Here is a 25,096-nt window from a genome sequence, read left to right on the forward strand (position 1 = left end):
GCAAGTATGATCTTCATTTTGTTTTAGTCAGTTTCAGAAATGATTGGTTCTGGTCTATTACTAAGGGAAGCGACAGAGAACAAGAAAAAGGAAGGAGGCTGGTGAAAATGTAGAGTCAGGGAGGGAGAAGTGGTAGAATTGGGGTGGCTGATGAGAAAAAGGATAGTGCTAAAACCAGACTGTGTTCATGAACCAAGATTCTACTCTTGACCCATTCAGAATTTCCCCACTATTCCCCCTGGAAGGTACTGTATTCCATTTGAGCACTTTGTTTATTGATTTTAATGTTAAGTACAACATATTTACAAGATAATGGTAGCTACTGACTTCAAAGAAATGATGCAATTATATAAGCAAGCTATTTTTTTAAAGATTTTATTTATTTGAGAGAGAGAATGAGTGAGAGAGCAGGAGCAGAGGGGGAAGGGCAGAGGGAGAGGGAGAAGCAGATTCCCCATTGAGCAGGGAGCCCAATGACAGGGGGCTTGATCCCAGGACTCTGGGATCATGACTTGAGCCAAAGGCAGACACTTAACTGACTGAGCCACCCAGGCACCCCATAAGCAAGCTATACATACATATATAAAATGTATAAATGTATATATAGCTTGCATCGTTCTTATTTTCCTAGTCCTTACATCAGAAAAATTCCTTTTAATATACCTTTCTATAGCCCTTTCCCACATTCTAGCACATTCTTCCCTGCTCCTAGAATCCTACCCAATAACATGAATGTAAAAAAGCAATTTAATAATAAGAATATATTGAAGCCCAGTGACCTATATGTTAATCCTATAGATCCTCAGAGCTATACTAAGTTCATCCTTGACCTTTTCTCTAGGAAAATCTCAAAATCCTTTAGGCTTATATGCTCTTTCTCATCTCGATTTCTGGAAGTCTTTGTGAAATTTATTTTCCCCAGAGAACTACAGGGTTCAAATCTGTATATGATTTCCTAATAAAACTATAGTTAGGATGACCACACAACATACTGTCTAACCTACGGCATTTCTGAATGAAAGAGGACTCTATCAGTAATTTTGTTGGGACGGGCACAGATATGCACTGTAGCTATAATCAATGCTTAAATCTGAAGAATACCTTTTAGTTTCCAATGGAGACGTTGGTGTTAAAGTTCCAACAACAAATTAAAGGGCAGAGGAGACAAAATCTGAAACAATTAAAATTCCGCCCCATACCCCCACCTCAAGAAAACAAATGCTGAGGACCATGAAATTTAAATATTTATTTTTAAACCCCCCACAACACTGGAGTATGCTAGAAACAGTTTACAGGACTAATAACTCTAATGAATAAGCAATATAATTCCTACCAATGATACAGCTGTGTTGTAAAGTTCCAAATAACCCATTTATAAATTCGTTGCTTTTGCTTTTACAAAAATACTCATTCAAACCATGATATGAGTTGCAAAATTAGTTCTAGACCTCTACAGATTATAAACTGTAATTGCGTTTCAGTCACATAGCAGGAGAAAATTTCAACTGAACCATTACTTCAAAATACAATGCGTTAAAAGTAATTGTTACAGTATAGGCACCAATGAAAAGAACTTTCTTGGCATATGACATGACCACAACTTATTCAAGTGTCTGTATTATTACAGAAAGAGAAGAGGTAATGGCCACTTTGACTAAAAACTGTATTCTTTACTTGAAGAACACCTTTCTTCTAATATTTGGCAATTATTCCGATTTTTAGAAATGACTTCTGTGCAAAAACCAAACTGTGCAGATCCAAACAATAAAACGTTAACTACCAAAACTAATTAATATCAATAATTCTACAACTACTGAAATATAGCCTCAGTTCAGAACTTAGGCAGGCATAATATATATACTGGGCTTAAAAGAAAAAAGGTATTACCCATGTAACAGTACCATAAATATAACTGAAAATTAACTGTACAGTCTAACTTAACTTTTGTACGGACACAGATCATCCTGTACTATGGTTATTTTCATAGGAACTAGAAAATGCTTACTTAAATACCCTTTCAAAAATGAACATATGATGTTTATGTACTGGATAATTATGAAGAACAAAAATGTATAAATAGTTTATAGGACATCTCACTACCATGACAAAAATATGCTGGTGTAAGTTATATTCATACCTGTTGATCAGGTACTTAATCACATGATTATCAGCTTTTACTTAAGCTCCCCAAATCCAAGCATATAATATGCGCTATGAGTTGAAGATTTTAAAAACGAAGCCTGACTAATTCCTCCAGTATCACCAAAAACCCATACTTGGCTAGTTAGTATTGCTTTAAATTTCCAACCATGTTAAATAAGGGTTAACTGCCTCTTCTGCAAGAGAAGGTCAATACTGCACACCAAGAGGTACCTCTGTTGCTACATGTTGCCTATAAATGCTTCAAACACAGGGCTCTCAAATGAGATCGTCATTGAGCTACCCGGAAAATCATCCCAACTCGGTAGAGGGAGTCAATACTTTTCAGGTTTCGTTTCCAAGAGCTTATTAAAAACTTCCCTTTTAAGAAGATATGACTTGTTTTCACCTCCCCACCAATAGTCATTTTTAGAATATGCTCGTGTTTTTTTTTTTTAAAGTGTTTTGAGTACGTTGAGTACTTAGGATGACTTTGAAAGACCTGTATGTTTCATGAGTGTACATTTAACTAAAGATCAAAACATGAGAGGTATTCATCCCAGTAACTTAAGTAATAATGATACCTAAAAGCAAAACTGTATCTCAACATTTAGTAGAATACAGGTGAAACTATAGTATTAAAAGATATTCCTTACAAAATAATCTCTTTAAAATATAAAATGATAAACACCATCACAAAATAGTTGAAGAGCTTCTTCCAAATCTTCAATGTTGCAAAGATCCAAAAGGCACATGGAGCTCATGAGTTAAGCATCGTTAAGCTTGAAGTAGCTTTGGTGGGTTTCTCTGGGTCCGTATGAAACAGAAGCCAATAATAAGGAGTTGCTTAGGGAGATTCATCTGCTGAACACCTATAAAATGAAGAAAAACTTAAACCGATATACAACTACACATATTTATATTCCTCATCTGTATGAACTCTGCAGTAAAGGTACTGATTCAGCAAACTAAACTCTTTTACTGAATCTCATCAGGTAGACGTTAAAATATAAAGAAGTTCAAAAATCTCTTCTGTAGGGGCGCCTGGGTGGCTCAGTCGGTTAAGTGTCTGACTCTTGATCTCAGCTCAGGTCTTGATCTCAGGGTGGTGAGTTCAGGCTCCGTGTGGGGCCCACTTAAAAACAAAATCCCTTCCATATCTGATTTGACAACCTCCAATTGATTTGTTTGCAAATTGGAAAAGAGCGGGAAGTTGTCCATGAAAATCTAAGGGATTTTGAAGAGGAGCTTTAGTGTATGAGGACAAATAGGCTTCATCAGATAGAAGAGTGTGTAGTTTGCTCCAACTTGATCCCAGTGCCATCACAAATACAAACAAGTAGAAAGATGCACCGAGAAGCGATATAATGGGATTGAGACTAGAATTAGTATTGCTTTATTCCGCTGGAGCTAAGGAGTTGTGTGTATGCTTGTGCACGCATACAAAAGTCTGGTTTCAAAAGAGAACTTAAACATTAACTGTATGACTTAACAAAGTTAAACCAACAATTTGAGACAGTGTGGAAACTGAAGTCAATCATAAGGACCTACCTAAAATCCCTCCCTTAACTTTTCTTACAGGGGCTAAATGTAAGAACTTTAGCAATGGAAACTATGTGAACAGTGGTGTGATGAGGGTAGTGGCAAGAATGAAAGCATTCCTAAATGGTATTTACAAGGGCCCAAATAAAAATAAACTCCGAGACCTTTCGTCTATACCCCTACTAGCAGGCAAAGGAGAAATAAACAAAACAGGCCATTTCTTGCAGCGGGAAAAGTACTTTGTAATGCTCGAAGATAACAATTCCAAAAGCTCGTGTTTAAAGATGGGCAACAAACAAAACAGTTTTAAACATACAACTATTAAGAAGTGAATAGTTGAAATGACTGAATCAAGGTGATCACATTGTATCATAAACATCCCACAGAAAATGTCAAAATAATTTCTTACATGACATTTCAAGCTTACTTTTGAAATTTTTCAATTAATTTCTTCACCATTTTATCCGTGATGCCAGGACAGGCGGCTTCGGCCACAGCAATACTTTTCTCAAGTTCTTCAATTGCCTGATTCCTGCTAGCGTTATTCTCATCCTGCTGTTTAAGCTGAGAAAGATCAATAGCAATAACATTTAAAATTACTAGACTTCTTAACATAGATACTGAAAGCTAATGAATCCATACTTACTTCAGCAAACGCAGGTGTGATTATCATAGACAAACAGCTCAGGGTTTGCACAAGATCTTGCTCCTTGGAACAAATAATACAGATTATGCACATGAAATTAACACAGTAAGTCATGGTTTTCTTATTCTGTAACAAGCGAGCACTAATTTGAAACCTCCCTCCCAAAAGAGCCAATATAAGGCACGTCTCCATGCTTCCTTCCCACCCATCCATTATCCAGAAGGTCTCTAACCTCTAGGATTACAACAGATAGATATCCACAATTACACTGGGTTTATGCATGTCTAGGTAACTTGCATTTAAAAACATGCCGATGGCCACTTAAACGACCTCCATAGACCTTTACTTAATTGGCTCAAAATTAATGACTAATGAAGCATACTGTGGATACAGTGAGGTAGGTGGGCATTTAGGGGTATTAAATTCTAATAATTTTTGGCCATCATAATCTCACTACATTAGTCTGAAGAGTCTATTGAGAGGAAGTGATCATTGCCATGCACATACTGCCCCATTCTGTAGTTTCTTTGGATCAGGCTTCTTTCGCACGGTGGTAAAGCTCCATTCAGGATGAGTATTATTTTCTCTGCTGGTGGGTTCCCTAAAGAGATGGTTCAAAATACATTCCTAAGTAATTAAGCTTGGTGAAAATACCAAATCAATGCAGCCAGACTCTGAAGAGTTATTCCAATATATAAAAAATCATAGTATAAAAAAGCATTCGATCTCAGTTTCAGGTGGATACTACAATCTACTGAAGAAGAAGAGCAGTGGTCCTCAAGTCCTAAGTGTGCATCAGAATCGCATGTGGAGACCTCTTACCACATAAATAAAGGCCTGCCCCCACCCTCCCCACTGACCGCATCAGGATCTCCTCAAGTGTGGCTTTTGATTCTTTTTTTTAAAGTTCCACGGGCTACTTTCACGGGCAGCCATGGCCAACAAACCATTACAACAGGGCACAAAAATCATCCTGGTATTTTTGATTCTTTTCAAAAGTGGGGCAATTTCTCATAAATGCAGGACTCTGAGAGTATTAGTGAAAGAAATTTCGTGTTGCCTTTGTGCCAATTCGGCCAGTGGAAGAGTAAATTCTGGTGTAACCTACAGACTTCCTTGGTCTACATTAAGTTATGGACTTAGAATCTAAGATGTAAAGGCGAATGCTGCAGTTAGAAAAACAGTGGAACTTTTTTAGGGGGGTGGAAATCATACATAGATGAATATTTAAATCTATCAGTCTGATCCCAGTTTAGTACGTGGCCAAGGGGTAGGAAAGACCTGGAGGTCAGTTCTCCAGAAGGATTTTGCAGGTTTTCCCCAAAGTATGAGAAGACATAGCCCCTTACCACTCTGGGCAAACTAACTTTTAACTGAATCTTGTTCCAAAATTTTGTAATATACTCAAGTATCCACTAGGGGTTAGACCGAGACCATCTACAACTAGAGCAATTCACTTCTAAGAAAAACCGTTTCCAAATTCATTATACTCCACAAACTGTGATTTTAAAAGACTTCCACGGTTTTTACAGTAAAATTTTAAAATGAGGTTTATATTTTATGCTAGAGAAAGCATAGTGGATAGTAGTTAAAAGACAGGCAACATTAGAATGGGCTGCCTACATAAAAATTAAATGATTTGTACGTACGAATCAGAGCCCTCGGAATCAGATTCATCATCACTGTGCCCTTCTGCCTTCCATCTCTTAAATCGATCTATCAGTTCGGTCAGATAAGAAGTCTTCTTTGAATTTTTTACAATGAATTTGTGTTTCAGAAGTTCTTTAGCTGTAGGACGCTAGGGAGAAATATGAAGAACGCATGAATACTTCTAGGCTCTTTATGATTGCAAGGGGTGGTAAAAAATTATTTCAATTATTAAGCAGAAAAGGTACATCTGAAAAGTAGGTCTACAAACATGAGGACAACTAAAATGCTGTAGGGCAACACACAGCTAATTCTACTTTTTAAAGTGGCTCAAGGCAACCCAGTTAAATTTACTACCTTGGTACCAATTTGTTCAAGCCCAGTGGGCAAAAAGGTGGCCTACCTACCCCAAACTGGCAGGCAGGACCCTCACAAAAGCAGAGAAACACATGGCAGGATTTTGAAAATCAGTTAAAAATTTAAAAACATTTCAACATAGTGCTTTCAAATACTCTTCTTATATTTACTGTAAGTTGAAAAAATGGATGACAACTAGCAAGGCTGTAGCTTTACTATCATCTGCACACATCATATGATCCCCACATTAATCCTTTCTTCATCACACATTAATTCATGGTGCATCTAAATGCAAACACCAGGTGCTGTGGGGGGCTATTTCTCCCCTAGGGTTTGATTAATATCAGAATATTCATTCTCAGTTTAAAAACAGTTACATTAAAGCTTAGTTCTTGTATACTTCTAGCTTCTAGAAGTCACCAGGCAGCTTTATTTTAGAAACAGTAAAGCAACTGTGATCAAATCTGTCAGGTAAATGAGTGGAGTTCACTAGACTTCAGTAAAAGCATACAACTTCATATGCTGGAATTTCTCAACATTAAATTTTAAAAAAGTGAAACACACACATCACTTTTCATGAAAAATGAAAACACAGTTGAATAAAAATCCCTGTGGATAGTTACACATGTTCTTTAATAATGACTTCCTATAGCAGGAACTTTATTTCTCACATTCTTGCCCTCTGAAATAAGAAATGATCAACAGAATAAGGAAGGAGCTAGCGACCACGAGAAAGAGAAAAAGATACAGGGGAAGGAGAAAAGGAAGTAAGGATCTTGTTAAGAACTGAACAGAATTAGCAAGAGAGAAGGAAGAACCAAGTTCCTAGACGGATCTTAGACAATTTTCACATGCACTGTATTCCTCACTGTAGAAAAACCACATTCGCTTATACAGACTTAATAATCAAAACCAAACAGTAGTAATAGCAATATATACTCACAAATGATGGATCTTTGTTCAGGCAAGCGTCAATAAACTCCTTAAAGGACTTAGTAAAGTCTCCAACAAGAGTTGGAGGATTGTTTTTTGGAATAAGGAACAGAACTCTCATCGGATGCATATCAGAGTTAGGTGGCTCTCCTTTGGCTAGCTCAATAGCAGTGATTCCCAATGACCAAATGTCAGCCTGACATAAGACAGAGGAAAAAGTATTAGCTCGAAATTCCATTCCAACAGACTGCCATGAAATAGCCTGTGGGTCACATGATATTCAAGTGTCTCAAGAGGGGTGCCTGGCTCAGACGAGCATGTGACTCTTGATCTTGGGCTCACAAGTTCAAGCCCACATTGGGGGTAGAGAGGAAATCAATCAATCAATCAATCAATCTTAAAAAAAATAAAGTGCCTCAAGAAATGTTATGTGAATGTAATAAATTTTTATTAATTGAATTCATTTATTTAAAAAAAAACTATCAAATTCCCTAACATTTTGCCAGGCACCACATTCTAGGCACTGAGGATTCAGGTGGTGAATAAAGCAGACAAAAATTCCTGCTCTCAAGGGGCTTGTGCTCCAACAAAAGAGACAGGTAAGTAAATAAATAATATGATGTCAGATGGTGCTAAGTTCTGTGAAGAAAAGAATAAAATCAGGATGAGGGAATAATGACTGATGGGGGGCTGCAAATTTACACAGGATGGCTAGGGAAGACTACTCTGTGAGGTAATGTTTTTCTTTTTTTAAGATTTATTTATTTATTTTAGGCTTATGACCCAGCAATTGCACTACTGGGTATTTACCCCAAAGATATAGATGTAGTGAAAAGAAGGGGCACATGTACCCCAATGTTCACAGCAGCATTGTCCACAATAGCCAAACTGGAAGGAGCCGAAATGCCCTTCGACAGACGAATGGATAAAGAAGATGTGGTCCATATATACGATGGAATATTACTCAGCCATCAGAAAGAACGATTACCCAACATTTGCAGCAACATGGATGGGACTGGAGGAGATAATGCTAAGCGAAATAAGTCAAGCAGAGAAAGACAACTATTATATGGTTTCACTCATTTATGGAACATAAGAAATAGCAGGGAGATCGGTAGGAGAAGGAAGGGAAAACTGAAGGGGGCGGAAATCAGAGGGGGAGACGAACCATGAGAGACTATGGACTCCGGGAAACAAACTGAGGGTTTTAGAGGGGAGGGGGGTGGGGGGGATGGGCTAGCTCGGTGATGGGTATTAAGGAGGGCACGTATTGCATGGTGCACTGGGTGTTATGCGCAAACAATGAAGCATGGAGCACTACATCAAAAACTAATGATGTGCTGTATGGTCACTAATGTAACATTATAAAATAAAAAAATAAAATAAAATAAAATAATAAAAAATAGGCAGAAAATCAGAATAGACATTTTTCCAAGGAGAACAAAAACACTCACTTGAAAAGAGAGCTGACCCCATCTCTATTGCAGCATTATTTATAATAGCAAGACATGAAAACAACTTAAGTCTCTTTCTCTCTCTCTCTCACTTATTTATTTATTTATTTATTTATTTATTTATTTATTTATTTGTTTATTTATTTATTTATTTATTTATTTTAGGGGGGGAGGGACAGAGAGAGAGGGAGAGAATCTCAAGCAGACTCCACGCCGAGCACCGAGCCCGACATGAGGCTGATCCCACAACCCCAAGATCATGACCTGAGTCGAAACCCAGAGTTGGATGCCTCACTGACTGTGCCACCCAAGCACCCCTACGCTGAGGTAATGTTTAAGCAGAGACCTGATTGGAAGAAAGGTTATTCCAGATAGAGGGAAGGGTGAGTGCAAACGTCCTGAGGCCAGAGGGGTCCTTGATATGTTTGAGGAACAGCAGTGAGGCCCCTGTGGTCCAAGGAGACAGAATACAGAGGAGAGTAAAAGGAGATGAGGCTGGAGGCCAGATCATGGACAGCTGTGTAGGTGATAGTAAGGACCTTGGATTTTATTCTAAGTGGGAGGGAAGGCTACTGAAGGGAATAGGGTCCGAATATTATCAGCATCCTGAGAACTTACGATTTAGCAGCAACACTTGACATAACACTAGCTTTCGAAATACTTTTAAAAGAAGGAAAATCAGGGCAGTTTTTTTTCACAGAAAATAGCATGCTATATAAAACCTATTATTAAAAACAGAACAGTTTTGTACAGGTAACACTTTACTTTTGAGTCATAAGCTGACTGTTGAATAACTTCAGGAGCCATCCAGAATGGTGTTCCCACAAAGGTATTTCTTTTGATTTGTGTGTCTGTCAGCTGGCCAGCAACTCCAAAGTCAGCCAGTTTAACATCTCCTTGTTCTGACAGCAAGACGTTGGCAGCTGGGGAAAAAAGAAACAAAACCCCTCAGCTTCCTCAGAATGCAGCTATGTTTCTCAGGTTCATATAAGATTTTTGTATACCTTTTATGTCTCGGTGAATTTTCTTTTCTGAATGCAGATAGTCCAGACCTTTCAAAATTTCCTTTAGCATAGTAGCGATCTGGAACTCATCAAATGGACCAGCTCGAAGCTGAGGGGGGAAAACACACACACTTTTATACACATCCAAACAATCTAGTTCAAACTTGATATTACCTTTGAAATAAGGAATCACTTAGATATACGAAGCAATTCTGCTTATGAAGACAATATTGAAACAAAGGGGAAAACAATTTAAAAGGTGAGGGAAGAGAGTAAACAAGTTAAGTCAAAGGGCTGAAAGAGTTTTTAAATGATTAGATTTAATCTCGACAGATAATACAAGCAGTGTGACCTCTGTACCAGTTCCAAGTCTGGAGGTTCCTAAATATTTACGTCCAAGATTTAAGAAATATGCTTAAACAATGACAGAACTAGCTTTCTTTTCTTTTTTGGCTAGGAAAAAAAGAAATCAGCTACTTAAATTTTGGTGTTGGCTATTTAAATGATTAACTATTTACACTAAACTGATTTTGAGATCAGTCAGCCCACAGCACAGTTCTTAGCATTTGGGTCTCTCAATCACTTTGGAAAGCCGAGAGCCTTTTTGAGACTGAATTTTACAAGTTAGCCAGGAATATGATAATTAATCTATTCAGACTTACATTGTAAAAAAAGAAAAAAAAAGATAAATCGTGAAGGGATACAGTTTTCAAATAAATATAACACATTTCCTTTTCTTTCCCCATCCCTGTACCAAAGCCAATAGTTCCAACTGGAATACAAGGAAAGCAATGATTAGGTTTCAGGAGAACTTGTAATGGAATATCTGAAAATCTCTCTTTAAAATAAATGGTTATTTTAAAATTCTGGTACCTCATAAAGCACAAACAGTGGACTGTACAGTATTATTACAGGAAAGGGTGGGAATCTAAAGTCAGCGCTGAGGTAGAGTTCTGTTTGCTGGAAGGAGGGAAGAGGTGGTGAAAATCAAACATCGCCCACTCTGCCTCACACTGGGAGGGATTCACAGCTCTTTGGCACCTTGTGTATTTCATCTTTCATGAATGCCATATTTATTCTGAATAAAGGGCACTTTCATGTTGAAATTTAACAGCTTAAAATAGAACCCGTACTTCAGTCTCACCATTGAATATTAACTGCGGTCTGGATATATAGTATACTCCGGGGATGTCCATAGTTCAATAGGTGCCTTTCCTAGGTAACATTATCTATTTACTTATAAATCTATCAACTTCCATCCCAAAAGCTTCTATTTAAACAGGAGTGATTAAAGTTATTCTCAGAGACGAAAATGGCATTTTATTGATTGCTGGCAATGAAATTCTGAGGGACTAACAAATAACTGAGAGACAAAGGTCATACTAAGGATTCGTAGTTAGTATCACTGATCGTAACATGTTGACAGGGGCAGAGGCGGTATAGCCTCAGTTACTTAAGAAATAGGGCAAGGTCTGTAAGAGATACTACTTGTCATTCTCAAGGACTTCCAAAAGTGGTCTGGATAAGCCAGTGAATTACGTAATACAGAATTTTTTAAAAAATACATTTTCATAAAAACAAACAAAAAAGGGGTCTTATAGACCCACTAGCTTATCGGGTATATTTAGGTCCAGTTTAAAATTCAGGAGAAGTACAATCTCAATGAAGGGGGTACTGGGGGAGGCTGGGAGGGGCAGACTCCATGGCAGGGCAATGGGAATGGGGTGCTACAGCTGGGTTTTTCTGGTTCATTATCAGACAGAAAACTATTTCAAGGCTTGTGGTTAAAATGTTTCCTTAGCCATGTTGACAACAATGAGTAAAGGAGGAAAAAAGGGAGTTGGAATGAGAATGAAGGTAAAGTCGATGGAACAGAGACTGGTTTTTTATTTGCAGTACAACCTTGGGAGAGATAATGCTGAAATCTTGGTCCACTGGCCTTGGAGTGCATAATTGAACTTCTCCTCAATGACTGAAGACCACTCCAATGTCTCTAATAGCTAATATCTCTGCCTCCGGCGCCGCATACTGGCCTTGGGTAATCTGCCTCTATTGTCCACTGAGCGCATGCAAGAGAGGGACATCTGCTCTTTCACAGACTATACTTGTGGGCCTAGGGCTGTCCCCCACTCCTTTGACTTTCAGCTGGTCCTAATGCAGCACATTACGTTATGCCTTCTCTTATTAGCAAATTGTTTCCAACTTTTTTCTTTGGTGCTCCTATTTTATTCTATTAGCTTTATTGTATGAGTTTTTGTTGTAAGCTATCGCAATTCTTCCTGGAAGGAAGTCAGGTATGATCAATTCCATAAAATAACCTACAATATGCACAAAGTCTGTTCATATACAACTAAGTTTTTTTTCAAGAATGGGAGAGAATCTTGAGGTATACACTCTAAAATGCTGATGTCAGTTACAAGTAATAATCACACTCCTTTAGCTGGGCACCAGTTTAAAGTGAGAAATATTTTCTTCCCAGCATCCCTCTTGTTTTCTCTTGTCCCTAATAGCAGTGCCCTCCCTCCAACCTAATCCTTTCTTAAATTCCCCAAATGCTAGCATTCATTTGTACCGCACATTTTCTCATCATTGGCCCTCCTTACAAAGGCCAGTTACATGAACTTTATCATTCAATCACAGTGTTCTTGAATCTGCGAGCTGGAGAAACAAACCTTGAACAATTATTAATCAAATTTCTTTATTCAACATTTGAGGAAATCAAGGCATGGAGGTTCAATGGCTTGTCCAATATTAGCCAGCTAGTCAATGGCAGAACCAGGACTAGGACTTAGGTCTCTTGATTTTTAGGGAAGGGATATGGTGAGCACCTTGGGGGACCAGGTAAGGTAATTGATCAATTTGGAACGGGCTCTTAATATTTAAAAAGTAGAAAAAGGAGGATCGTGGAGCAATTGGCAGGCTTCTTGTGGAGCTAATGAAAACACTGTTGTGGAATAAAACTATGTGACAAGACAAATGGAAATGGGGTCATTTAACTTCAAGAGAAGAATGAGATCTGACTCCATAAGCATGAAAGATTATTATACAAAGAAACACCAGTTGTGTTCTATCACTAGAGAGGAAAGAGAAAGAAAAAATGAAGTCAAGTTTTAGGATATAAGAATTAGATTAGACACAAGGAAGGATTACATAACTCAGCAATTGATTAAAATGAGATGAATTCCTAGAAGGAGATGAGACTCTCCATCAAGTTTAATTACCATTTCTTTAGAATGTTTTAAATATGGTTCTGTTTAAAGGAAAGAAAATCTCTTACAGTCATTTCTGTTCATAGGATTATTTGAAACTTTGGAGTCATTGGCAGGGAGGATTAAATCTTTTTAGAAATATTTAATCACTCACGGTTGGGAAAACTCATCTCCACTTGAAAATAAGAGTTAAAATATTACTTGATGATCTTAATCATCAAAACACTTTGTTTTTAGAAACAGCATACTCTCTAATTTCAAAAGCAGAAGCATGCTAAGGAAATATAAGTCATATAATATTAAAGACAGAAGAGAACTTAGAAATAATTTCTTTGTTTTATAGAATATCCAAGTCTAAGGAATTTATGTGTCTGGTTCACAGCCACAGATTTAGTTATGAAGACAGCTAGCCCCATAACCTCAAACTCCTATAGGCCAGCCCACTGGCCATCCTACTACACAAAGTTGCCTCTAGTAATGCATACTGAATTTTAAATACAATGTCATATTAATAAAGACGTAAAAGGGGGAAAAAACAGCAATGATAGAACCACACCAACTTGAGGAAAACAACCTGTGTTTCTCAAACGGATTTTGTGTGTAATCACAGCTTCATTGGGTGAAACTTCTGCTCAGGACAGGATTTTAGCATCCTGGTCTTTGCCCACTAAAATGCCCTTAGCACTTCCAAGTCATTATGACAACCAAAAATGCCATCACATTTCCAAATGGCCTAGAGAGGGGCAGAGAGAATTCTGTAGGGAACTGGGTCTGTAGGCCTATTTGGTGAGAACCCAAGAACCAGTTTTCGTGACAGTTACCTGAATCACATATTTTTAAAAATCCAAGAACACTCTGTCTTTGCAGGGGAATTCTTGCAAAGTAAAACTCTAAACTGATGGCAGTTGTCAGATACAGTCCTAATTTGCAGAGCTTTATTTCATTAAGCTATTCACATTTCATACACTCTCTAAGAATGTCAGTAATATGCCCAATCCTGCAATCTAGCTCAATCTACATAAGGGTAGTGGTCCTGAATAAAGTGTTTAATTTGAACATAACTGAGCAACCACTCAGCTTGCCCAAAAGCCATTGCTTACTCCAGTTAAAAGAAAAAAGTTAAAGTATAGACGTGCATGTGTGTAATTATTTAAAAATACTTACAAGATCCAGTGCTGAACCACCACCCAGGTATTCCATTATAATCCATAATTTTGAACCCTGTAAAAGCCATGAAACAACTTAATAATCACAAACCTAAGCCAAATAACAAACTAGCATAAAATGTTAAATCTGACATACTAATGTACTGGTTCTAAAATACAAGTTTAAAATTACTTGTTTGAAGCCCAGCATATACTTTTCCATAGAACATTATAAATGAAAGTAAAGTTCTGAGTCTTGACCTTCCTTCCAACCTATTTAGTCTGTGATAGAGCTAAGTGAAGAACAAATTATTATTTTTTTTTACTGTTGAACTATTAGCAGTTTTTATAAAACCCAGAAAAAAGAAACCATAGCCTTAAATTATTATTTCGGATGATTTTGAAAGGAAAAGATAGTTACATTAAAGAATGAGGAGGTATATGGAGACTTGTAGAAATTTTAAATGGGGCTTCTGGGCACTTCCCATGTAATTTTAGAGTTTGAGTACACTGGATAGTTTGCCTTATTACAGTTTTTGGCTTTGGTTCTCATGTACCATATCACTTTTATCAGCCATGATTAATGGATATTTTGGTACACATGTGGAGCCTAGAAAGGATATTATCTCTCCTCGCCCCCAACCCCTACTGCTGAGGTACATGGCTAAGAGAAAGGGAGTGTGTAGCTTGAAAAGCATAGGATTACTTGATTACTCCAGGTAGAATTAACTTCACTGTAAGTTGTACAAGAAGAAATTGGGTAAGTACATGTATATACATTTCAAATCAGGCACACACACATATGCACACAAAAAATTGGAATAAACCATTAAATCTTTTCTTCTTTCAGCTGTAGTTTGAAATACAAGGGACACTTCTCTCCCCAAATCATTTCATGAATGGTATTCTCCGCATTTTTGTGGGACCACAAATTTGACTGTAAGTGGATCGGTTGATTTTACTATCTTGGCAAGGAGCCAAGCTGTGAATGGCTTGTGTTCTAAAAGTCCATTTTTCAGTAAGGTGTTTCAAATTTGGAAAGCAAGCGTTTTTCCCATAAAAATAAAGTTGAGGTTCCTGGGGTAGTCCCCCCACAAAAGATAACTGAACACGAAGGCATCCACAGTGTAGCAGGAAGAATGCCAGAGAGACGAACTACTATTTACACCCTCACAACGTTTCCAGGGGATAAACGCACTCAGTGTTATGGTTCAACTTGGGATGCCAGGGACGCATTTCTTACCTTTACAGCCCCGGCTGTGGGATGAAGATTCTCCAGTTACTGCCAGGAGCCATCAAACTCTACACTCCCTGGGAAGTACTCAGGAGTTCCAATCAAAATGTCCATGTGTCTCCATGAGGCTGGGACATTAGCATGGCAAGAGAATGGACCCCAGTAACATGACGATGGGTGACACTGTCATGTAGGGACTGGGAGGTGGCCTAGTGTTCGGGCCCAGGGAGGAAGGGCTTGGTTAAATTAAGATGAAAGGATTCCTCCTTTCTTTCTGGATGATGACACTATGCAGGATGAATGAGAGGGGAGGGGGATAATGTACCTTTCCCCCAGTCTTAACATCCACTCCCCTATCACAGCCTGAACTAAAGAAAGGAAGAGCCGAGAGTCTCTGCCAGTGGTGGTGTCTAGGACAGGAAAGAGAGGAAATACGTCCTCGTAACAGTGGGGAGGGGAAAGAGTTCTGGGAGTGCTTCAGGTAACTTGTTTTTATGTCTAGAAATCAGGCCCTCAGAACCTGAGAATTGTCAACCTGAGGCATCTTTATACTTTTTTTCAAGAGAAGAAAAAAGTGTTTCTCACAACGCCGCATAGCCTGAGAATTTTTTCTTTTGCCACAAGTTTGTTTCTAGTAAGTCCTATGTACTACCTTATGAATTCAGAATGCTTCCCATTCCCCTAATATTTAAAAGCAAATGAAAAGATCTTATTAAACACGTTTATCTGTTTTCTAGTTCTGCGTGAATGAAAGCATCTGTTTCCCGAGTTTGAAACAACGTGTGTCCTTTTTTGGGGGGCTAGCGACTCAAAACAGCAACTTACCAACTGTCTGTTCTCCACTAAAGCATATTTATGGAAAGCTTAAAATGTTATTAAAGTTATGCGTAAGCAACTTCCAGATCTGAGAAAGGCAGCTTCCTCCTTGCAAGCAAGCTGTTGGGTGGGACCGGGACTCTTCAGAAACAGGGCAGGGAAGGAACCAGAGCTGCAGGTCAGATTTTCTGCCTGCTTCCTTCTGATCGCCACTTCTGCAGACAAGCCTCACTGGAAAATGGCCACAGGTCTGGACCTTCAAAAGAAGGCTACGCAGGTGTGGGGGCTGAAGCGAGGCTGGTGGAGCTCTTCCCTGCTCAAGGAAGCTTCACCCACAGAGACTCTTCTTACAGGTTCCTTGTCCACAGCAGGTCTCAGGGAAAACACCAATTGCAAACAAAACAAAACCGAAGAGCCTAGACTCTATGTTTATGTTCTTTTGGAGGACTACAACTTCTACCTTTGATTTTGGTGCAAAGATGTTTGTGTTGGAGAATGCAAATAAGTATGTTTGGCTTGCTTTTAAATAATTTAAAAGGCTGAGATGATATCTATATACCGGTTTAAAATTCCAGAAGAGCCACTGACTGCAAACCGTAACCGTACATCCGGCACATTGAAGCAGAGGAAGTCCCTTAAGGAAAAACTCCACTTCTCCACTTACAAAGTGACCTACACAATTTAACAACGGCTTAGAGGAGTAAGTTTAAAGTCCTGCATCAACATGGGTGGTCAGGGGTTAGGAAATGGCTCTCCGTTCCAAAATTCAGAAGGCCTCAAGAGTAAGGACTCTAGATTGTACTATTTACTGGGGAGAACTTGGAGCCTTGTGCCAACAAATTACTGGTGTCTGTAGTGTCACCTCTGTCACCCCACAAGAAGGCCACTGAACCCCACTGTTTGCTGCTAAACAGACGCTTGGCCAAAGCGGGGAGAAAGGCTACTGTGGAATTTGGAATTCATTTGTTCATTTTTAAAATACCCATTATATGTATTTGAGAGAAGATTATTGTACTATATATTAAATACATGTTGAATTAAATGGGCTGGCCTATGAATCTCCTAGCCAATCATGACATTGACCATATATTCCAACATGCACAACTAAAGTCAACCAGTTACCAAAGGACAAATGCTCTCTGATTCCACCTATATAAGGAACCCAGAGTCATCAAATTCATAGCGACAAGAAGTAGAATGGGAGTTACCAAGGACTGTGGAGAGGAGACAATGGGGAATCACAGTTTAATGGGTACAGAGTTTCAGTTGAGGAAGATGCCAAAGTTCTGGAGATGGATGGTGGTGATGGTTGCACAAAAACATGAATGTACTTACTGCCACAGAACTGTACACTTAAAATGGTTAAAATGGTAAATTTTATGATGTATATTTTACCACAATAAAAAGGAAACAGCACGTAAAATTTTATAGAACCACAAGGACAGGAGAGATCACCTTGCCACATGCTTTACTACTCTTGAGTCATTTTCTTCCAAACTAGAATACCTTCTCCACACTTGACCCTCACCAAAATTATGCTCAAATTCTTGTTCAAATGCTACTCCTCCTTGTTAGGGTTATTGTACTTGATGTACCCACAGATAAGCGGGTAATATGAAGCAAGTTAGATATATCTATGTGGGGCTAAGGAGAGAGGCTAGAACCAGAGACATGAATTTAGAAGTTGTCACGATAGGGGCGCCTGGGTGGCTCAGTCAGCTAAGCGTCCAACTCGTGATTTCAGCTCAGGTCATGTCTCAGGGTTGTGGGATTGAGCCCCATGTGGGGCTGGCGTTCAGCATGGAGTCTGCTGGAGATTCTCTCCCTCCCCCCTCCCCCCTTTCAAATCAATCAGTCAACCTTAAAAAAAAAAGAGAAGCTGTCATGAGAAAGAGGATAAGACTGACCAGGGCAAATATGTAGAATGAAAAGGAATATACATAGTAGGGCACTCAATAAATAAATGTCTGCTAAACTGAATCTAATATGGGGCTCTGTAGAGGTGTGTTATCTCAAGTTTAAAGCTGTATTTGTTTTGAGGAAAAAACACTGTAAGGAGGAGAAAATTTTTCCCTCTTCAATTTCCTTGAAGTTTTATAAGAAAACTCCAAAACACGATTTTTAACTAAGGAACGTTCCAGAAACATTCACCATACGCTGGGAGTAAACACACACAAAAGTCTCAGGAAAAACAGTGAGAAGGTCACAGAACTTTACAGACCCTATTCTGGAATATTTTACTCCTATCATTCAATTCTTTTTTTTTTTTTTGATAAATATCAAGGTGGTGGTATGTGGGGGGGCATATTTTCTTAACATAAACAGAAATATAAAGGCGATTTTCAGCAGCAAATAAAGGCATGATTCAAATTCTATTCAATGCCTGAGCAAGCTTCATTTCAAGATTTACATCGAACTAGAAAAATATTTAAAGATTATAAAAGATTTTTCCAATATTATGAGATCAGAAGGGAAGGGTTTGCTTATTTTAGCACTCTTCATAAAGACTAACTTTGTCTCTCAAGAAAATCTGCAGTGAACTAAAATTAAAGGAAAATACTGTGGTCATACTGATGTTTGTCTGGTTTTTACTCTTGTTTTTAAAAATGAAGTTATACAGTAAGCTCAGTCAAAATGAATACCTTGTACATTTTTGCATGTTTCAAGGAAATCACTACAACTGCATACAGTTTCAGAGAGCATATAATTTTCTCTCAAGTGCAGTAACATTTCCTACAGCTTACAGTGAGCTCTTCGTATGTATGATATCCTGTGTAAAGACAACCTGAGAAAAACCCATATCCTACCATACTCAATTAACTTTACTCACAAAATCCCCCATGTCATCTGAAATGGAAGGATGCGCCACAATAAAAACATAAGTCGATTGATAATGCAGGTCTCTGATGGTTCTTAGAGGATGGAGCCTTGAGTTATATTGACTGCATTAAACAGAACCCTGTTATATTTGATGCGATTTTAGTTTAAAAAAAAAAAAAGCAAGCCTACAGAGTCTCACTGTTTTAATATAAATGGAAAATAAACAAGTTGGTCAATTTAAGTTGGTAATTTAAATAAATGATATTAAAAGCTTATAATATCATAAGCTATTTCTGTGTGTATATATGCACATGTATATAGAGATAATACACATACATTTATTTACTCTAATGTAAATAGATTCAGGATACAAATAATCAATATCAGCCAGCTGTGAATTTCTACAATTTTATCAAGAAGTGACATGTTTTTCAAAGTAGTCTTTCATATCGTGGACTTTAATTAATGATGGCAGAGGGGATAAAAATACTTCAGTTTAATCCTTTAAGAAGACATCATGGACAATGGCCCTGATTCACTGACAAGTCTGAGAACATTCTATAATCAAGATTTGGACAAGACAATCTATTTTATTTATTTAAATGTTAAATATTTATTGGGTGACTGGTACAAGTACACTGTGAGGGGAATTTTTTTAAAAACATGCAATCTTTGGAATAAATAATACAGTTATAATTTATTTTCCATGAGTACCGAGTCTGAGTTAACAAAGGCTATAAGCAACCAATGAAACACTCAATACCATGTTGGTACCCATTTTCAATATAATACAGAATAACCCATTTGGAATAGGGCTTATTTAATATTTTTAGTCAGTTACCGAAAAGAGCTTATGTGTTACAGGCGCCTAAGAATAGCAAAGGTTAAGGTTTGCTCTAGAGTAGGTCTGGAATTACCAGGATTCAATCCAGAAAGAGTTAACCAGATGACTAAACAACACACACACACAACAACAACAACATCAACAACAAATTCCTGAGGCTGCCTCAAACCAAGCCTGCTATGGGAAGCAGGAGGGAGACCTAAATGTATTGAGACTGAATGATCTCTCAGGATTCCTTAAAAAGAGTCTGACCCGCTAAATAAGTTTTGTAGAAAAGAATTCAAAAGCAACATATGCCACACAGAATCAATTGTGTGTACAATTAAAGACAGTAACGGCTAACATTCAATTCCAACTGAATAGGAACTACCATCTCCTCTTGGAAGCCTTTCCTTCACACCACCACCCTCCCCTCAAAACGACAGAAGTGACTACTTGCTTATTTGTGCCCCAGCCATACCTTGTACATACTTAATCACAAAATCTGCACCCTTCTAGTGCAATGTGGGACTGTGAGCTCCTTTACGGCAGGGGTGAGTTATTCATTTTTTAAAAAGATTTATTTATTTATTCCTGAGAGGGGAGAAGGAAGGGGCACAGGAAGAGAATCACCAAGCAGACTCCTGCTGAGCGTGGAGCCGGACGGACGTGGGGCTCGATCCTACGACCCATAAGATCATGACCTGAGCCGAAACCAAGAGCCAGAGGCTCAACCGACTGAGCCACCCAGGTTATTCATTTTTATATCTCCAGCACCTAATACAGTGTATGACACATAGTGACAGGCTGTTTAAGGATTTAGTCTACTACGCATTCATTCCACATTCATCTAATTCATGTAATATTAGAATAAACAGGCTTTGTAAAAAGGCAGTGAAAATTATGATTTCTAAATCAGTGGTAATGCATATAGATAGATTATCCTAGGGTTTATTTGGTCAGCAGAATATAAAAAGATAGCATTAATTCTTACACAGGCCAATAGCTTGGTGAGTTATAAACACATCCTTTTTGGCCTAGAGATAGATGAACGAAAAACCAACCAACCAACCAACCAACCAACCAACCAACCAACCAACCAAAACTCTTTCCCTCCTTGTAAACCCTGAAAAGCAAAGCTCTAACTTAAATTGTCTTCCTTTGAAAAATTTCAACATGGGGCTAAAAGTTTTTAATTTTAAAATAATTGTAACTGTAACCTAAGCTGGATTTTTCTATTTATTCTTCACATTTCAGTAGACACAGATCCTGACTTTTTTTTTCAAGATTTTATTTATTTATTTGAGACAGAGAGAGAGCAAAAGCAGGGGGAGCAGCAGAGGGAGAGGGAGAAGCAGACTCCCCACTGAGCAGGGAGCCTGATGTGGGACTCAATCCCAGAACCCTGAGATCATGACCTGAGGAGAAGGCAGACGCTTAACCGATTGAGCCACCCAGGTGCCCCCAGAACCTGACTTCTAACTCTGGAACCCAAGAACTCTTGGGTTTTACTAACCAAAGAGTATTGTGTTATGCAATCACATCTCCATCTGCCATGACCTCAGGTGTCTGGTAATTCCATGATCCTGGAAACAAAAATCCCAACTTCTGTTGGGGGAGGGGAGAGGACAGATAATATTCCATTTGACTCCACTTCAACAGATATTTATCACGGGCTTAAGATGTACCATGTCCTGTGCTAAGTGATGTAAAAACCAAGACTGGTTGAGCTATAAACTCCCTGCCATCAATTTGCTCATAATCAGGAGGGAGAGAAAGGTGTGTAAATAACCACCGTAACTCAATGGAATAAATGACATACTTATATATCCCATCAATTCTGAGGTTGAGACAGACTGGGCCACTGAGAATAATGTGTGAAAGCCCAGGGGGAAAGCTCTTTCCTGACAAAGGATATGTCTCAAGGACCAGCTGCATTTCTGCTCCCCCATCAACCCAAAGTTCAGGTGTGGAATAACGGTGCGGCCGAGTGCTGGGATGCATTCAGGATACAGCTGCTAAATCTAAAAACAGTTTATTTGGCACTATAAATGGAGCTAGATTCTGCCTGGAGGCCAAAGACTGCCAAATCCTAATTTAAGACATTGCCTTTCAAAAAATAGAATTAAAAAAAAGAAAGAAAAACTTATAATGAAAATACTTTATGACTTAAATACAACACACACATTACCTTTAAATATGATCCATAGTATTTTGTTACATACGAGCTGTCACACTGACTCAAAACAGTTATTTCTTGCTGAATGTCTTCAATTTCATCTTCGGCTTCCTCGAGGTCTATGATTTTAATAGCAACCACTTGCTGTGTACGGTTATCAATTCCTTTGAAAACTTCTCCAAAGGAGCCTTTCCCAATGCGTTCTAATTTTGTAAACAGTTCTTCTGGATCAGCTATGTTATTCTAAGGGGGGGCCGGGGAGAGAGACAAAGAAAAGAACACAAATGTTTTGCATCAAATTTTTTTTATGTGAAAGGAAAATAAATTACGTAAGACAATAACACATTTTTAAAAGCATACAAACTCCCTTGACTCTCCACATGCACTTTGTTAGAGCAACTATAATCCCGAACAGCCAGCTAGTCCATATTCTACCGGATAACCATACTAACTGGGCTTAGCTGATCTTGTTACCACAAACAATCCCATATAGCAAATGTTGTCTCTGTTGCCTGTCAAAGGGCCAGGTACTTTTTACTTTGACAACGGCCTTAGCAACATTTTTTTCTAGATATATTTCCTCAGGCAAGGGAAACAAAAACAAAAATCAACTATTGGGACTACACCAACATAAAAAGCTTTTGCACAGTGAAAGAAACCATCAACAAAACGAAAAGGCAACCTATTGAACAGGAGAAGATATTTGCAAATGATATGCCTAATAAGGGGTTAATACATGATTTATATTTAAAAAACTCACATAAATAACTCAACACCAAAAAACCAAATAATCTGATTAAAAAATAGGCAAAAGCCCTGAGTAGACATTTTTCTTTTTTAAGATTTATTTATCAAAGAGAGAGAGACCATGCACGCACATGCACGCAAGCAGGTAGGAGGGGCAGAGGGAGAGGTAGAGAATCTCAAGCAGACTCCCCGCTGAGCTTGGGGCCCAATATGGGCTCCGATCCCAGGACCCTGAGATGTTGACTCAAGTCAAAATCAAGAGTCTGATGCTTAACCGACTGAGTCACCCAGGTGACCCCCAAATAGACATTTTTCTAAAGGCATCCAGATGGCCAACAGACACATGAAAAGATGCTCAACATCACTCATCATCAGGGAAATGCAAATCAAAACCGTAATGAGATATTACCTTACACCTATCAGAACGGCTGACCAAAAAAATAACAAGTGTTGGCGAGGATGTGGAGAAAAAGGAACCCTTGTGCTCTGTTGGTGGGAATGGAAATTGGTGTAGCCACTGTAGAAAACATACGGAGGTTCCTCAAAAAGTTAAAAATAGAAATATTATATGATCCAGTAATTCTGCTACTGGTTATTTACCCAAAGAAAACGAAAACGTTAATTCTAAAAGATATATGCACCCCTATGTTTATTGCAGCATTACTTACAATAGCCAAAATATGGAAGCAGCCCAAGTGTTCACTGATAGATGAATGGATAAAGAACATGCGGTATATATATGATATAATATTACTCAGCCATAAAAAAGCAAGATCTTGCCATTTGTGATGACATGGATGAAACTAGAGGGTATAATGCTAAGTGATATTAAGTCAGACAGAGAAAGACAAATACCATGTGATTTCATTTATATGTGGAATCTAAACAAAACAAAACAAAAAACAGACTCTTAAATACAGAGAACAAACTGATAGCTGCCAGAGAAGAGGGGGCTTGGGGAGCAGGTGAAATAGATAAAGGGGACTGAGAGATACAAACATCCAGTTATTTAAGTCATAGAGATGAAATGTCAGCATAAGGAATATAGTCAACAATATTACAGTAACATTGTTTGCTGACTGATGGTGACTACACTTATTGTGGTAAGTACTAAGTAACATATGAATCATTACGTTGTAAGCCTGAAACTAATATAACATTGTATGTGAATTATACTCCAAAAAAGGGGGGGCAGGCACTTTTTAGAATAAAGCAGGTGACTAGACAGAGTTTGCATATTAATGCAAGGGTAGTGATGGTGAGAGAACGCCTAACCTAAGCTGTAAGTAGGTGAACTGTTTAAAGTTCTAACATTCTGCCAGCAAAACATTACCTTTTCACTCTCCTTCTCTTTCCAATTCTGACATTCCAATCACCCCATCTGTACTAAACCACCAGGTAAACACAGAATGCAAAAGACTCAGGAATCTATGAGTCTTGTTTTTCTTTCCTTGGGATCCTATCTATATGTAATGTTCTCCTCAATGGCTGAAACAAGATCCTCCGCCTTGATCATAATTGCTAGTGCTCATCTGGGAATGGTAATATGCTGAGCTTCCACAACTCATCTCGCAGTAGGAATCCAGAATAAGTCAACATTTTGCTACAACAAAATCTGGAATAAAGCATAGGTTTTTAGGTTAACAAAAGCTTCGGATATTCATAAATTCACTGTCCCTTCCTGATTCAGAAATATCCTTTGTCTTAGCACAATTTTGAATTCAAACTTTCCTCCCACGAGACAATATTTATATCCTTACTTGAAACTCATATTGCTGAATATGTACTACTGATCAAAAAGAAACACAAGATTTCCAAACCTCCCCCCAAAAGGCACGTTATTAGTTTGTACCTGAATGCTTAAAAAAATAGAAGGATGCTATCTACGGCTGGTGAGCTGTATATGTTTAATCTGTCAAATGGACCTACATTATCTGTTCATTTACTACAATTTTACCTAATCAACAATTTCAGGAGACAATTATAGAGTTAGCATGTTCCCTTAGATTTTCTGTTATTAGACAACAAGATCGTTAAAGTTTATTTTTGTTTCTCATCAAGCTGTTTGCAACAGCAGCAGCATCAAATAGATCCACTAACAATTCCATTAAACCGCCTGCCTTTGAGCAACTAAAAGCTTATGACCGATTTTGAAGAATTTCACCAACTTTTCTTTTTTCAAGTTGCCCAAAATTCAGTTTGTACACGACCTGCTTAATTTATAAGCTTCCCCATTTTCCTTGATTGATTTTTTTTCTTTGATGCTGCAAGTTCCTTGTTAGCCGCACCCATCTCCAGTACCCACACTGAACAAATACTATCTTGAGCTACCCATACGGGCTTTTAAAAACAATTTAGATTTCCAGGAGGCTGCAAATGGGTCTTTAATGCTTACATTTTA

At 38.2% G+C, this 25,096-nt stretch overlaps 1 protein-coding gene across 1 annotated transcript in view; it reads right to left on the minus strand.

The window, feature by feature from the left end:
• Positions 1 to 1,226: 1,226 nt before the first annotated feature.
• STK26 (serine/threonine kinase 26) overlaps positions 1,227 to 25,096 on the minus strand; it is a 51,603-nt gene continuing 27,733 nt past the window's right edge. Inside the window, exons 3-12 of the mRNA XM_045795966.2 lie at positions 21,961 to 22,191; positions 14,096 to 14,152; positions 9,723 to 9,831; positions 9,484 to 9,641; positions 7,275 to 7,460; positions 5,977 to 6,125; positions 4,835 to 4,928; positions 4,328 to 4,390; positions 4,109 to 4,245; positions 1,227 to 3,011 (exon numbers count right to left, since the gene is read on the minus strand). Coding sequence (XP_045651922.1) covers positions 2,987 to 3,011; positions 4,109 to 4,245; positions 4,328 to 4,390; positions 4,835 to 4,928; positions 5,977 to 6,125; positions 7,275 to 7,460; positions 9,484 to 9,641; positions 9,723 to 9,831; positions 14,096 to 14,152; positions 21,961 to 22,191 — 1,209 coding nt within the window. The 3' untranslated portion in view covers positions 1,227 to 2,986. The remainder of the gene's footprint in view (positions 3,012 to 4,108; positions 4,246 to 4,327; positions 4,391 to 4,834; positions 4,929 to 5,976; positions 6,126 to 7,274; positions 7,461 to 9,483; positions 9,642 to 9,722; positions 9,832 to 14,095; positions 14,153 to 21,960; positions 22,192 to 25,096) is intronic.

Source organism: Ursus americanus, chromosome X (assembly GCF_024610735.1).
Source record: "Ursus americanus isolate L20-20 chromosome X, mUrsAme1.1.p, whole genome shotgun sequence".
In the NCBI taxonomy this organism is placed as follows: domain Eukaryota; kingdom Metazoa; phylum Chordata; class Mammalia; order Carnivora; family Ursidae; genus Ursus; species Ursus americanus.